Below are 15610 nucleotides of genomic sequence, written 5' to 3' on the forward strand. Positions count from 1 at the left end.
CTTCTCCTTCCGCACGCTCGAATGCCTTCATCCATTGTGATTGTTTGGCACCTTCACCAAACTATGCTTTCATAGGTGGGGTCACATCATTAGCAACAGGTGTCTTCAATTTTGAGTCATTGTGTGTAGTGAATGACGCCAGGTGTGTTCCCTGTGTTCACAGATTGGTGACTGTGGCAAGCATTTTGCATCACATGGGCTTTCATTTGAGAATATGAGCAGAGTTGTTTTGCAACATGTGTTTTGGCAAGGAAAAATGTGTTTAGATTTATGAGTACAGAGGGTTGTGTTTTGTGAATTGTGTCTTCATGTGACATGTGTTTATGGTACTGGAATATGGTGGCTACATTTAGTAAATGTGTTTAGACTACTGGTCATTTGGGTTACAGGATTGGCTTTTGTGTTTTAACATTTGAGAAAAACTGTAACATACCCATACACTGCATATAAAAAGCAGAGGCAGACACATCATCCACTGGTTTGTAAAGTCCTGTTATGGAGCCTTGAGTTTCACCACAGCCTTGTTGGCGTGGATCTGACTGAGAAACCAGGGGGCAATGCAAATCATAAGTTAATGTCTTCCTTCAATCAAAATGCAGTCCCTACATTTAGCTCGTAGCTCGTGCGGTAGAGCAGGTCATCTACTAATCGGAAGGTTGGTGGTTCGATTCCTGGCTTCCCCCTAATCTGCATGCCAAAAATCCTTGGGCAAGATACTAACCCCATGTTGCTCTCCGATACATCCATTGGAGTGTGAATGTGTATGTTAGATAGGCACTAACACCTTAGAAAAAGTGCTTGTGTGATTGGGTGAATGAATTAGTTGTATAAAGCTCTTTGAGTGCTCAGATAGAGTAGAGGAGTGCTACATAAGAACCAGTCCATTTACCATTCCCTAAAGTGTACCTTGCTTCACTATTCTCTTGACTCTAAGCAAGTGATTCCTGCCCTCCAGGAAAACAATCATGAGCAATGATACTAACAATGTCTGTAAGGCATACACCATTAACAATGACATTTAAGGCACTGTTTAAAAAGTACATGCTTGCATTAACAACAGCCAATGTGTTATTGTACCTTGGCCCAGTTCAGTTCCTCTAAACAGGCCAAACCTTTTCCAATAAGCCAGTCACTGATTTCAGCAGCGGTAATATGGTAATATGAGCATATTTTATGCCACTGTTTATAGACCCAGATCAACGCCAGTAAATTTTGCATCAACATAACTACATATTAATGCTTGACATGTTTGCTGCTTGTGTGGCTGAATAAATTCTGCATCACAGCTTCAGTGTGAACTCTGTCTCCTTGTGTCTCATTTTGGCAGTCTGGCTTAGCTTGTTGGTCATCCGCAGGTGAGCAGGATTCTACAATAAAGGTCAAAGGTTCCAGTACGTTTCATACTTGAAGTAAGATCAATTCATTGGAAATAAAATGAGCCACTGTGCACATTAGCTCAAAGATTAAAACGTATGTTAGTCCATGTGGTAACCTTTTTGGGCAGGTTCAGAAGCAGTTTAAAACACACAGATCTCACCCAGCAAACCTCAGCTGTGTTTAGAAGTCATCAAGGACAGCCTGCCAATTGGCCAACAGCCCAGATTCCTGTCAAGCACTTTGCATGAATGTGTACACGAGTGCCTGGACTTCACTGTCTGCAACATACGCAACTTGCTAAAACACGCAGACACAGCAGAAAACAGGGCTTCATGTTTGTGTGCTGCACAATGAACAGACAGCTTAACCAAAGTTACACTTTAATTATTCATATTAGAAAGATGTCTGTTCAGAGGCATTGGACACAAGGTAACAAAGAGATCCTCCACTTAGTTGAGAGAAACCATCAGCTGTGCTGAGATCAGTGTAGCCACAAGATATTTTTTTCACATATCTGTATTTGCTACATCTTGCATGACTTTGTTGTGTGTGTGTTTTTTTTAATTTGGGGGGGACCAATTACACAGTAAGAGATTTGTAGGATTTGAGTTTCTTTATTTGCTTCTCATATTTAGGAGTATTTTGTGTTATTAGATTGATGCACATTTCTTTGTACTTTGTTTTTACCTGTGTTCTCTTAAACTGTGCTGAGCTGCCACACACTAAAACTGCAGCGCCAGAATCGTAATGTTGCACTTATACCTGTTTGTGCGTTTGAAAATGGTCTTAAAACAAACCCGTTTTCTTTTAAAGCAGTCCTGCCAGGCTAACTAACATGTGACTAAAGTTGGAATTATCTTCAGTACTTTCAATATAGTATACTGTTTTAGTCAGCCAGACACTGAAAAAGGCAACATTTCAAGTCAAATAACAAAGTAAGATTCATCTTTCATGGCAACACAATCAGGTCCTTTTAAAAATGTAAAGCCTATCTGTATGTCTGTCTCTTGGCACATGCCCTGCGTTGTCTCTGCCTGTGTTTCTTCATCCAGTTCAAACCAGTTTCTGTTTATCAGCCGGACAGAAGCCGCCTGTATAGCGGAAGCCAAAACACTATTCATGTGACCTCTCATCATTGTGTACTGGGTGGGTGGGGTTGTTTCGTGTGTGTGTGTGTGTGTGTGTGTGTGTGTGTGTGTGTGTGTGTGTGTGTGTGTGTGTGTGTGTGTGTGTGTGTGTGTTGTTATGTGAAAGTCTTGTGTAGTTAGATTCAAGGTAAAACTGAGTGAACAGAGGTGCAGCCCTCATACACAGTTTGTTTTTCACAGTAGATGAGGAAGAACAGCCTGTTCTAAGCATGCAGGAGCTCAAGACTGAAGACTCCTTCCCAAAAGGTGGTTGGCAAATCTTTAATTCTAAGTCAGAACTAGTTGGATCAGAATGAAGTTGAATTGTCGTAAAATATTATTATCCAAGGTGTGCTCTGCTTGTCTCCCAGTCACAGCTTGGATAGGTTCCAATCACCCTGTGACCTTGAGCTAGAAATTAGATATATGAGTGATATTTTATCAGAATTAAAGTTGGTAGTGACCGAAAGAACGAGATCGCGGATACAAGCGGCAGAAATGAGCTTCCTCCGAAGGGTGGCTGGCCTCTCCCTTAGAGATAGGGTGAGAAGTTCGGCCATCCGGGAGGGGCTCAGAGTAGAGCAGCTGCTGCTCCACATCGAAAGGAGCCAGCTGAGGTGGTTCGGGCATCTGACAAGGATGCCCCCTGGGCGCCTCCTGGGTGAGGTGTTCCAGGCATGTCCCACCGGGAGGAGGCCCCGGGGCAGACCCAGGACACGCTGGAGAGATTATATCTCTCAGCTGGCCTGGGAACGCCTTGGTGTTCCCCCGGATAAGCTGGAGGAGGTGGCTGGGGAGAGGGAGGTCTGGGCCTCTTTGCTTAGGCTGCTGCCCCCGCGACCCGGCCCCGGACAAAGCGGATGAAGATGGATGGATGGATGGATAAAGTTCTTGTTGTGCAATAAACCTTCTCTGTCACTGATGTAGGTGTTTCAGTGGCTGCATGGCTCTGTTCTAAGACCTTCCTGTGCTTTGAATCACAGATGTGGAAAGTGTTGGATGGGAGTGTTGCAACTCAAAAAAGTAATATATTCCACATTACTTGTGACTTTCCTTAAAATAAGTCAGCAATTACATAATTGCTTTTTGCACTACTCATTACATACACATATAGATTAAAACGCATTGTTACATAAATACCAGTGAATAATATTAACTATACACTGACACACAAATCCCTATCTTAATGAGGACACAAACATATGAGAACAAAACAAACAACAAAAAGCAAAAACGAAAACCTTAAACCAGTCCAAAGTGACTTTAAAGACTCTACAACAGTGGTTCTTAACCTTGTTGGAGGTACCGAACCCCACCAGTTTCATATGCGCATTTACTGAAGCCCTCTTTACTGAAAAATAAAATATGATTTTTTTTCAAATTCAAGACATAGATATGTTTTTTACTGATGCACAAAATGAGCCGTGCATGTCACGGCGGAGGCTCTGCCGAACCCCTGAGACCGACTCACCAAACCCCTAGGGTTCGATCGAACCCAGGTTGAGAACCACTGCTCTACAAGAATAGGTGTTAGTAGTTTCAACGAAGCTGTGTCTGTCCTGGACAGAGCTTGCATTACAGCATCACACTCTTGTCTTTTGTGCAATAAAAATCAAGGTAATATCCTTAGCTACACTCCTCAAAAGCTGTAGACCCACTGTTTCTCCTCCCTGTGCAGGAACTGAAATCAGCTCATTGTACAGGGTGGGCCATTTATATGGATACACCGTAATAAAATGGGAATGGTTGGTGATATTAAAGTCCTATTTGTGGCACATTAGTATATGTGAGGGGGCAAACTCCTCAAGATGGGTGGTGACCATGGTGGCCATTTAGAAGTCGGCCATCTTGGATACAACTTTTGTTTTTTCAATAGGAAGAGGGCCATGTGACACATCAAACTTATTGGTAATGTCACAAGAAAAACAATGGTGTGCTTGGTTTCAACATAACATAACACACACACCTTTCTCTAGTATTTAACATTATAACAAGCTACACTGGATTAGATTAAAAGGCTGAAGGCTGAAGAATTGTAAAATACTATTACTCCTACAGTTAAATATCTACTATGTTCCCCCAAATTACTTCTTTTTAGCTGTTGCTGACTGCAGCTACAAGATGGCAGTACTGTCTTTACAGCACATGGATGCAAACAGGCAAGATGCTTTATGAGCGTGCTCTCTGAGATCAAAGGAGATCGCTTTACTTCGGTATGTTTTGTAATTCACACCTATTTTTAGATTTGACATATGTCCTGCATTACACTCAACACTGGTAACAGGTCGGCCAGACACAGCTGATCAGGCCCTTTGATTGTACTACATTGTTAGCATGCTTTTAAATGCTATCAAGTTGTCTTTTTTAGCATTGGTTTCTTATCTGTCGCCAAAGTCAAGTGGGCATTCTAAGAAGTGCAGCTCTAACCTTAAAAATTGACTGAGTTCATCATCTGAAATCCTGCTCTGCATGTTTTCAGCAGCTGACAGACAATCTTATCACTGCAGGCTGTGATACAGCAGCAAAAGTCATCAAAAGAATGTCAGCCAAAGGCTATGAGGTGTTTCTGTGGGGATTCCATGAGTTATTTCACACAGAATAAATGAGTGTTTACCCTCTACACACAAACACTCTATTTTTTCATGTAAGTAAGAGTGTACAACCAGCGTAAGACCAGTTTTTCAATTCAATTCAATTTAGTAACACAGCGCCAAATCACAACAACAGTCGCCTCAAGGCGCTTTATATTGTAAGGTTGACCCTACAATAATACATACAAGACTGTTTCTGAGAGAATGGAACAGAAAAGTATTCTCCAACATTTCTATTTACATCTTTTTCCCTGCGAAGCTATGCCACAGCTCGAGTGAAAACAGCATTAAGCAAAAGCTTGACTCTGTTTTTCCCTCCTTGCTGTTTGCCAGTGTGCAGTGGGGAACTAGGTCAGCAGCTCATGTGAGCTCTGTCCTACATCTGCTTTGCTACATCTCCAGCAGGCTGCTTGCTGGAGAGGAATCTTCAGCTGCAGTAACAAATCACAGGGTGTAACAAAGATTTTTACACAGTGGTGCTACCTCCCTTTTTTGTTTTTTGTTTCTATTAATGTGACACATTTTTGCATTTTACACCATTACTCAGTGATGAAGGCCTCTTCTCCTTAGCAGTGTTCTTTTAAACTCCTGAAATATATAAATAAGATAGCAGTAAGTATTTGTACTACCACTTGATAAAGAAGTCAAATCAACACAAGTTGGAGAGCTTTACCTCCAATGGAAGAGCCACACGCCACATTATTTTTCTTTAATAAAAGTTCTGAAACCAAGTCGTGACATGTACCTTTAAGCAGGTTACGTCTCCAAACAAAAGCAGGCTGAGATCAGGCAGAATTATCAAATTGCTGCACTTTGACTTGAGCATCTAGAACCAGAACGGTAAGTTACATGTGTCGAGAAAAGATAAGAAAACGTATTATTTACAATTAAACCAGAATTTAGGCATTATTGGTTGTCTACATGTCTGAATTTAAATAATAATTTTTTGTTATATTATTCTTATTTTTATTGTTTGAACTTCTTAAATGGTGAGCAGACATGCCTCCTCGTACATAACGCTAAAATTTAGGAAATGTTTTGTACTGTACTGCTTTTTGATTAATGTTTTAAATTCCTGGAGAATTCCCTGCCCGTGATGCTAAGCTTGATTTTTGCAGTTTGTAATCACTGACCCACTGCAGTAGTTTCCTGGGTGTTATTGCAACATATAAGAATGATAACAAATACTCAGATCCACCGTCTTATGTTATAAAATAAATCTTTTATTTTATCAAAAGTTGATCATGACAACAATATAATGCGCAAATGGAATAGACAGCAACAGAGTATATGAAAAACTAGTGCAAAAGAAAAATCACAAATACAAAAATATATTGCACTTGGTAATCTGAAATTTTACGTGGAAGAAGTCATGTTTGGACAACATTCTCAATTTGATATATGCAACTGTAAACATTTACCTTTTATGCTTTGCCTTTTTCTTTTTTCTCTTTTTTGCAAGCACAAAGCTTCTGGATAAATCTACAGCAAGAGAAGCTCTAGTTTAGAGCTGAAACCAGCAGGCGACTTGCGGTATTTTATCTTAGTTAGTTGCAGTTGTGCTTTTTCTGTGGACCCAGTTGGGGTTTACACCTGGTCTCTAAACTTTCTTTCCCTCACTCACACACACACACACACACACACACACACACACACACACACACACACACACACACACACACACACACACACACACACACACACTACGTGAGCTCTAAACGCTCGAGGTGGTTGTTGATGTGACACATTTCTGCATCAGTGATGCCATCTGTCTTTTTTTTTTTTTTTTTTTTTGAATCTCAATGAATTTTCATCTTTGTTCAGGGGGGACAGTGGGGACAGTGGCAGCTTCAGGCCACAGTCACAAGTTCAGCCATCTGAACTACTGCAGATAGCTCTTATCCTGTCACTAATGTGCCCATTTAGAGTGAAATATTCTATGTATACATATACATATATATATACTGTAGCGTATAGGCCTGCGGCAATCTGCAGTATAGAAAACCACTGATAGTAAAACAGTAATAACGGCATGTGCAAAATTCACTGTGAGGCAGGAGGAGGCTTCTTCTGACCACTTGGAGTAGTCTTTGTTCTCTGCCTTGTCAGAGTCATAAAGTGGTGTTAAAAAACTGTCTTTTTTTGCCATGTCTTGAGCACACGATATGGCGGATCCAGCACGGCATGAAATCCCTGGTCCATCACTTCAATGGTCACCAAATACTCTCTCAGCTGATTTTCCCCGGGTCAGGCAGAGTCCAGCCTTATTTACGGTGATATATAATCTGGTGAGAAGCTGGCTGTGTGGGCCAGGTGGCTGAGAGCAGCTCTGTCTTTTTGTGCACAGGCTTCAGCGATCCCGGACTCTCCTCAGCGGGAGGGACAGGTGTCAGGTCTCCTGACCTCCACAGTCCCTTGCACCTCCAAGGGGTCAGGATAAGGATCGACCTAGAGGGAAGGGGTGGAAGGGGAAAACACAGCTTTATGACTACAGGATCCTCGTGAAGTGATAACTATAACACTGAAAAAAGGTGAAGTTTGTTTTTGTGAGGCAAATGTATTTTTGTGTGTCATTAGCCTTTATTAGTTGCGTCTAAATCTTGTACCCATACAGGTGCTGCTTCCTAATTCTGTTTGTCAGTGATTTCACTTTGTTTTGGATAGGTCTGAAAATCATAAAAGTGGTTCAAATTCTATTTGTGATTTGGGCTCACTGAATGACATGTTATTTTAGATGTTTTTGTGTCTTGTCTGGATATTTTTTGTACAAAGACTGGACTTCATTCTAGGTCTGTTTATGTTGTTTGGGCACTTTTCCTGTGAGGCGACGATGTGTGTGTGTGTGTGTGTGTGTGTGTGTGTGTGTGTGTGTGTGTGATAAAAGTACCTCCGAATACAGTGGCGGAGGCAGATATCTGAACTCTGTGATGTATGTTAGCAGAGATCCGCGGTCCTCACCCTCCGCGTCAGACCTATCACATCCCTGCAGATAATCCTGCCTGTGAGACTCTGATATGGCCAGCTCACTGTAGCTTGGTGGAGCTACAATAAACAAACAGGCGTAAGTTGACATTCTGTACCCTGTGCACATAAACATGCATGCAAGCATCTGCATTTACAGTACATACCCTCAGGTCTCTCTGGCAGGCCCAGCCAGCTCAAAGTGCTGCAGTTGCTGCTGATGCTGGAGGTGCGGGTGGTGCAAGCATGAAGAGGTATGGTTCCTATCACCAACGGCAATGAGAGTGACAAATTCAAACCACCTGGAATGTCCACGTACACCTGCAAGCAGGAAGCAAACATGCAAAGGAGACAAGTGAATGAATGTTTTAGTGTTTTAAAAGCAGGTTTATGATGAGTTTATTATTGTTTAAGGCTATCTGTACATCACAAGGAAGTAATATGTCTTTTGTTTTTGTACCAGCTTATTAGCCAAATAGTGCTAGGGTATTATAAAAAGGTTAGTCAGTTAATCAGATAATCAGTTCATATAATCAGTTAATCAGATGTCAGTAGCAAATAATTGTTTTTCTTTTGTTTTCTTTTATTTTTCGAAGGCATTTTTCATTGGATTTAAAATAGTCCAACGTATTTATCAAGTTGACTTTGAATGCAGTTTTATCAGACAAATGTAACCTTGCAAATATCCTGTATTCTGAATCCTTTGTTTTATGCTCCTGTCAGTGTCCCTGAATAAAATCAGCAAAGGGAAGCTTGGCATCATATTTCATTTAACATATGAAAAAACATGTGAACTCACCACAAGGGCGTATTCTACTTTGATGATGGGACAGTCCAGGATGGAGGGGGACACAGGAGGGATTTTGAGCAGTTTTCCCTCCCAGCTCTGGCTCTTCCCTTGTGGCAGAGGATCTCCTCGCACATTGGACACCAGCTGCTGGATCTCCTTCCCCTTCCCCTTAGCGAAGAAGGTCTGAGTCTGGTAAAGCGCGGCCTTAGGGACCACAACGCGTGATGAACAGTTCTCCACCTCAGCAAAAATTTGGATTGACTCACCTTGGAAAGAGGGGAGAAGAAATCAGTCTGTCAGACTGAGAGAGAAGCAAGATAAGTGAATTCCCAAAAATAGAAGAGAACACCTGGGGGAAGTTGTAGGAGGTGTGGCTTACCTGGTGTGTAGCCCTTTCGCTCTATTTTGGCACTGAGGGAGATGGGGCCTGAAGCACAGAACCAGCAGCACAGCGTTTTCTCCTTTGTACCAGCCTGAGGGGCCTGTTAACACATATGATCTCTTTAAACTGCTGGCAAAAGATTTTAAAGAAACAGCATTCAACTCAGAACCTGGACCCTTTAAAGGAGCAGTTTGACATTTTTAAAACCACTGTTTTCAGCATGAGAACAATGCAGCAATGGAAGAAGAACTAAGAGTAACACCACAATAAAAGCTGTCTATCTTTTTATTTGTGTGGATAAATAACATGTTACTTGTAGATGTGTTAGCAATGTTTCCAGTCTTAGTGCTAAGCTAAGCTACACAGCTGCAGTGCACTGGGAGTCATACGGATCTTTCCTCGTAAAGTGAACAGGCTTACCAGCAGCAGGGGGGTGTTGATGTCGATGTGTTCAAACACAATGAACTCCTTCTTCACTTTGACGGGGAGCAGCCATGGACGGTGCAGTTCAGCTTTCACCCAGTACCTCACACTGCCATGCTTCCCTTCAAAGGAAGTCGCCAGAGCCCTGAGAAAGAAAAAGAAAAGACGGGAAGGGAGGACGATTAAAAAGTGTGGGTGGTCTGTGGTTATGCTCTGTGTGCAAGTTCAACATCCTTTCCTTCAGAACAAGAACCAGTACAACAAGTCCTGGTACTCAGAAAAAAAATAACTGAAGGTCAGCGTCTCTTACTGCTGTCCCTCATTTTTAAATATACTATCAAAACCTAGGGGTCAAATACCTCCAAAGGTTCACAAGGTAAAACTCAGGGTCCTGGTATACAAATCTGTCTCTAATCTTTGTTTAATCTTCAAAAAAAAAAAAAATTTAGGTAACTGTACCTGTCTGGGCCTTCAAACAGTTATATAAACAAAACCATGTGACAAATACAGACGGCAACAGTTACTTTAGTAAAATTTGCTTATAGACATCTGAAACATGAAGCCTCAGCTACAGTTACACAGGTCACGGAGCAGGTTCATAGTCGTAAGCAAAATCTTTCTTTACAAGGTAAACAGTAACCGCATTATTGTGCCTCTATACTGATACTATTTATTTATCCATACCCGCTCCACCCCCTTATTTTCCTAATTTTGTATTTCATCAGATACATTTGTCTGATTACAAATGTTTTGTTATCCAAGTTTCAGATTTTTTACATCATCAACAAGATTGATGTATCTCTCAATTACTTTGGTTATTTGAATATAAGAAGGTAGTATCTGTGGAAGATATGTTTTTAATGAGACAACATCAAGAGTGGAGACAGCAGTTAGGTTAGTGTAGATCGTACCGAATTAAGACTGATTAGTTTTATGTATATTTTGTATATTTTTGTATTACAACAAGAACATATTAGCTTAAAAATGTTAATTATACATAATCTGGTCCACGATGTGGAAGCACTCATTTGCAAAAATGTCCAGTGAAGAAACTAAATGTCAATTTTGGAAAATGTGGGAATAAAATAGAAAACAGCTCCTCACAAACACATTTTTCTCTGTGCTGCGTTACATTTAAGTTCCAGCAGAAAATATATAAAAAAAACAAAACAGGAAGTAGAGAGCATTCAGTTTTCTTTATTAATGTATGCATTTATTTCTTCACAGTCATGTCAGCAACCATGTCATGAACATGTTTTCACATCACATTTCTTCTTGTTGATCTTTGAGAATTTTTTTTAATCCTTTTGTTAAATTCTGATTATAAAAACAATTTGGTGAGTTTTCAATACAGTTTTAATGCAAATTATGTAATTAAATTACCTAAAATCAGGTGATTAGACTTTTAAATAAAACTGTGTGGAATAACTAGTTCACTGACATGAGGCAACAACAAAAGATTGTTTTATTGTAACAGGACAATAGTTCTAAATCTTAGGTTTAATCTTCAAATGTTTCTTCTCAAGACTGTAAAATTGTAAAACCTCAGCTCTGATGAAAATAAAGAGAAATGCAGTGAAGGGAAGAATTAATGATGAAATTCTCATGTACGTGTAGGTGTACGTGTACTCACATCTGAGGCAGGTTGAAGCTGAAAGCAAACTCATGTAAGCCTGGGTGCAGGACAGTCACGCCCTCCTCTGGACAGTCCTCGTCTGAAAGACAGAGAACACTGAGACTGAGTACACCTGCACACTGCACCTAGCCTCCTACATTTTGGTACAAGCTATGGATGCACAATGTCAGGTAGCCTTATTACACAATGAACTCCAATTCACCTCAGAGGGATTATTAAACACACACACACACACACACACACACACACACACACACACACACACACACACACAAAGAAAGGCATTTGATCACGAGGACAAAAAGGTTTGGAGATAAAAAAAAAAAATGGCACAATTGGAGATGGAAAAATGGCAATACATTTTTTTTTTAAAAGCAAAACTGCAGATTCTCCATTTGTAGCTTCCAGATATGCTGCTCTTTGTCATATTAAACTTTGCTATCAGCAGTTTTCAGCCTCTGAAACAAACAAGCCCTGCTTTACCTGTGCCTGTAGGGTATTTACAATATAAAGCACCATGAGCCAACCGTACTTCTAGATAAATAAAATTGGATTGGTCTTTTATACTTAATATATTTGCTTTGTTGGTCAATCACAACAAGAATTAAAGATGCCACCCTGGCGACCTTCTGAATTTTATGAGGTTATGCCCTAAAAAATGGGTTGTTGGCTATATCTTACACTTTTTGGGAAGCACTCACATCCAGTCTTCTCTCTACTGTCACAAAATTCATTTGAGAAACTCTAGTAACAGTTGTTTTGCCTGAATGCGAAAAAGCAGCTTGTTTGCGGTGTCAGAGGGCTGCCAAAGCAACACACCCTGTGGGAGAAGCAGCACTTCCTCATTTCATCTCTTATTGTTTGTGTGTGATATTGCGTCTAAATGCTCCTGCTGAACTTCAGCTTCTTTCCACCTCAGTTCTGCTTCGTCCTCAGTCTCTGCTGTTTATGTATGTCTGTGTTTGCTATGAGAACTGTCATCAACGGCCAGTGTGTGTGTGTATGTCAGTGCGCGTATAAGCGTGCGCCCTGTCAAGTCACCGGCAACACGGAGCAAGCAGGAGTAGACCGGTATGAACCAGACTGAGCAGCTTCCTTCAGCTGGAAACTCCAACGCAGGCATTACAACTCGTCCTCCCATTGGTGGACAACGTGACATGAATTTGCAAGTCTCGCTCTGATTGGTTCAGCCCCGGCAAGCCCCTGCCCACAATTAGCCCAGCCATGTGGTGTGTGGCATGAAAGAGGAGAAGGTGGGGGAGGTAGAGAGGAAGGGTGTTATAGACACAGTGACAGCAAACTCCAGGCAACCTGCCGCTCTCACGCAAACTCTGAAACCACTGAACGGATGAAGGAAAAACGTCCTCTTCTACAGTCATGCCCTGTTATCAGAAGACACCCAGCTAGTTTCATCTTTCTTTTCTTACAGGCACTTCTGTGCTTAGAGAAAAGAGATATGACCCACGTAGAAGCAGAGTGAGTGAGAGTTTAGTGTTGAGGTTTTTGAAAGGGTCCAAACATGACCTTCAAGTTAATTTTACCAGCTGAGCTGAAATAATACTTAAAGTACTTTTAGCAAGCAAAAATGATGATATGTCTCCAAAGTCACCTTTTAAATGCGAGTGGTTACATCATTAGACGCTGGATATGTTCTGGTTTGGTTGATGTAAACTGTAACAGTCATTATTCAACTGAGCAAAGGATGACAATGATGAATTTTTTAACAGGAGATATGTGGAATATTCTGCCCTTCCATCATCTGCCCAAAATAATTTTTATTTTAATGAATGAAATGACAAATAAGCCACTTAAATTGAGTTTTCTATCTACTGATTAAAAAATTGCATTTGTTCAAAATTACTGACAGACCTTTAAAAACATACAACGACTATTAATGGTAAGTCAATCAGTTAAACTTAAAAAATTGCAAATTTCTGATACTTCAAGGCTCGGACTTTTGAAAATGTGTTACTTTTTGTGTTGTCACATTATTGTACTGTGATTTGGTCAAAGTGAGATCTGCAAGGAACTCCAGGATGTTGTAAAGATGTCTTCAACTTACAACAAAGAGCCAAGCTGCATCTCCTGGAAGCTCATGAGATTTTTTGGAAGTCTTCAGAGACAGCCACCAGGTGGATGCAGCACTTTGTTTAAGTCTAAATACTCTGCAAGACCTGTGAAATTGTGTCTTTTCTTATTGACCTTTCCACCATCCATCGTTGAGTAAACAAAGAGCAAAAGCTGTGCCTCTAGACTGCTGGGAAAAGAAGCTCTGTCCACAGACCAGACTCCTGCAGGCTGCATCGTTTCAGTTTTGAGATTATTCATCTTCCCAACCTCTAATAATTCAAAAAAACCTGCTGAACAGACAGTTCACGTGTGACCTAAATCCTTGATGTGACATGTTTTACTCTTACCCAAATCATCTGGTCCTCCAACACAGGTATACAAGTGTTAGGAGCAGCAGCTGATTTTACAACACGCGCTGAGCGTCAGCCTGGTCCTCCCCCCTCCCTCTCTCGCTGGCAGTTTCTGAACAGGTTTGAACCGCTTCTAACAAAGGGAGTTGCCTGTGCTAGCCTAGTTGAAGATGTCATCAGTAAAAAGGTCCTTGTGCCATTAGTTCAACCAAAATGTTGCTCTAAAATACGAAGCGCCATGTTTTCGATTTTGCTCTTTTTCATCAAGTGTTTCACTGGAAGATTTCAACTTTTTCCCTCCTCCCTGTGATGTCAACATCCAGACAGTCCGCATGTAAAAGCAGACTCCCTCATCCCTTCGCGTATCAAACGTTTGCTTTAATAATTGGTTTTAAGTGAGGATGGATCGCGCCTACAGCTGCTGCATCAGTACCACTGCGCGGAGGGTCCCGGTGTTCTGTGGCTCTGGCACACGATTACGCACTCCGCGGTAAGAAAGTTTGGGGACGAGCTTCTGTCAAAAGTTTGCAGTGATCAGTTGCGCCGCATCACTTCACACAGATCACGAAACAGCAGAAGAAAAAGGAGCAACTCCTTACCTCTCTCCTCTCCTATCAAGGTGTCGTAATGATGCAGGTATTCCACCTCCTCTGTGTAGTTCTGAGTATAAGCCGTGTTTGCTCCGGCGTTTCTCGACTCTGTCCACCGGACCTTGGCGACTCCTCTCGCGGTTATGTCCAAGCTCTTGACCCGCACATCCCCAGTGACCTCCACAACAACCCTCCCCGACACCAGGTCTCCTCCGGAGAACACCGGCAGGTTGTTCTCATTCAGACTGTCAAAGTAGATCGCCAAGGCCCTCACTTTGCCCAGTACCATGATGACAACGAATGGACAAGTAAACAGGATGAGGAAAAGTGTCTATGGAGAACAAGTTGTGAGTAGAGCCGTGTGGCACAAATGCATGCGCCTCGCTCCGGGTGCCCAGCGCAGAGCCGGGTCTGCGGCTGTCAGTGATGGCTCATCTGGTAGCTGATGGTCCGCAGGAGATCTGCGCCCTCCTCCTCCGAGTGCGCCTGTGCTTCTCTACCGATCTTTGCTGGCGTCTGCTTCCAGCGCTGCGCTCTTAAAGCTTAAAGCTGGCCAGTTCGTGCGCACATGCGCACGAACTGGCCAGCCTGCTTACACAGAAAGGAGCACGGCTCAGCCTCCGCCGCTGACATAATACGACTTACAGACAAGACGTTTGCCAACTTGTCCCCACAGGGTTTGTCACAAAATGAGAGTTTTTAAAAATAATCTTGGAACGATAAGACGGTTTGTGGAAACACACAGGCACAGTGTGCAATAAAGAATTGAATAAACTGTTTTAATGCTCCCAGTTCCTTATTAATGTGACGTATTGTTACTTAGACGATTAAGTGACTGCTGCAACAGGCATAGGCCATATTTACTGAGGTATCAAATGGCGATTTAAAAGCTATAGTTTTACTTTATCTAAAAAAAAATATCTTAAAAAAAAGTGTTAAAAACTGTAAAATATTTAAGTTAGCTTTTTCTGTTTATAAGGTGGAGTTTGTGTTTAAATGCAATATCAATGGAAGAGTATCCAGAGGGGATTGTGCAATACCTTTTAGACAAACGACATTCAGTAAACAGGTGTTATCAGTGAAAGGTAGTGAGATTTGGAACAATATTTGAGCTGTAATAAGAGAATGTGCTGCCTTCAACACATTTAAAACTAATCTCAAACGATGGCTAAAGAGGAATCAGATTCATGATCACTAGCTTGATATTAATATGTGTTATCTTTAATGTTGTATGTTTTTATTTATTTGTTGTTTTCTGTTTCATTGTATTATAACATTCTTTGTTGTAATTTTATGTATTTGTTGTCTGGATT

General features: G+C 41.3%; 1 protein-coding gene across 1 annotated transcript; it reads right to left on the bottom strand.

Moving 5' to 3' along the window:
* Positions 1 to 6297: 6297 nt before the first annotated feature.
* arrdc3b (arrestin domain containing 3b) lies at positions 6298 to 14830 on the bottom strand. The gene is made up of 8 exons (XM_085280620.1): positions 14307 to 14830; positions 11285 to 11366; positions 9649 to 9796; positions 9226 to 9328; positions 8856 to 9112; positions 8224 to 8377; positions 7983 to 8137; positions 6298 to 7543 (listed from the first exon to the last, which is right to left on the bottom strand). Exons 1-8 carry the CDS (start codon positions 14584 to 14586, stop codon positions 7466 to 7468), a joined length of 1257 nt encoding a protein of 418 aa, XP_085136746.1. The 5' UTR covers positions 14587 to 14830; the 3' UTR covers positions 6298 to 7465.
* Positions 14831 to 15610: the final 780 nt, after the last annotated feature.

The sequence above is a fragment of the Mchenga conophoros genome, linkage group LG7 (assembly GCF_057382185.1).
Source record: "Mchenga conophoros isolate Kocher_MC1m ecotype Shallow Benthic linkage group LG7, M_conophoros_male_GT1.1, whole genome shotgun sequence".
NCBI classification, from domain to species: Eukaryota; Metazoa; Chordata; class Actinopteri; order Cichliformes; family Cichlidae; genus Mchenga; species Mchenga conophoros.

Coding starts and splice junctions, on each gene's coding strand:
- arrdc3b (XM_085280620.1), bottom strand. CDS start 14,586: ATGGTACTGGGCAAAGTGAGGGCCTTGGCGATCTACTTTGACAGTCTG. Junction 9,113..9,225: donor GCGAAAGGGCTACACACCAG/GTAAGCCACACC, acceptor CCTCTTTCCAAG/GTGAGTCAATCCAAATTTTT. Junction 8,138..8,223: donor CCTGCCAGAGAGACCTGAGG/GTATGTACTGTA, acceptor TGTTTATTGTAG/CTCCACCAAGCTACAGTGAG.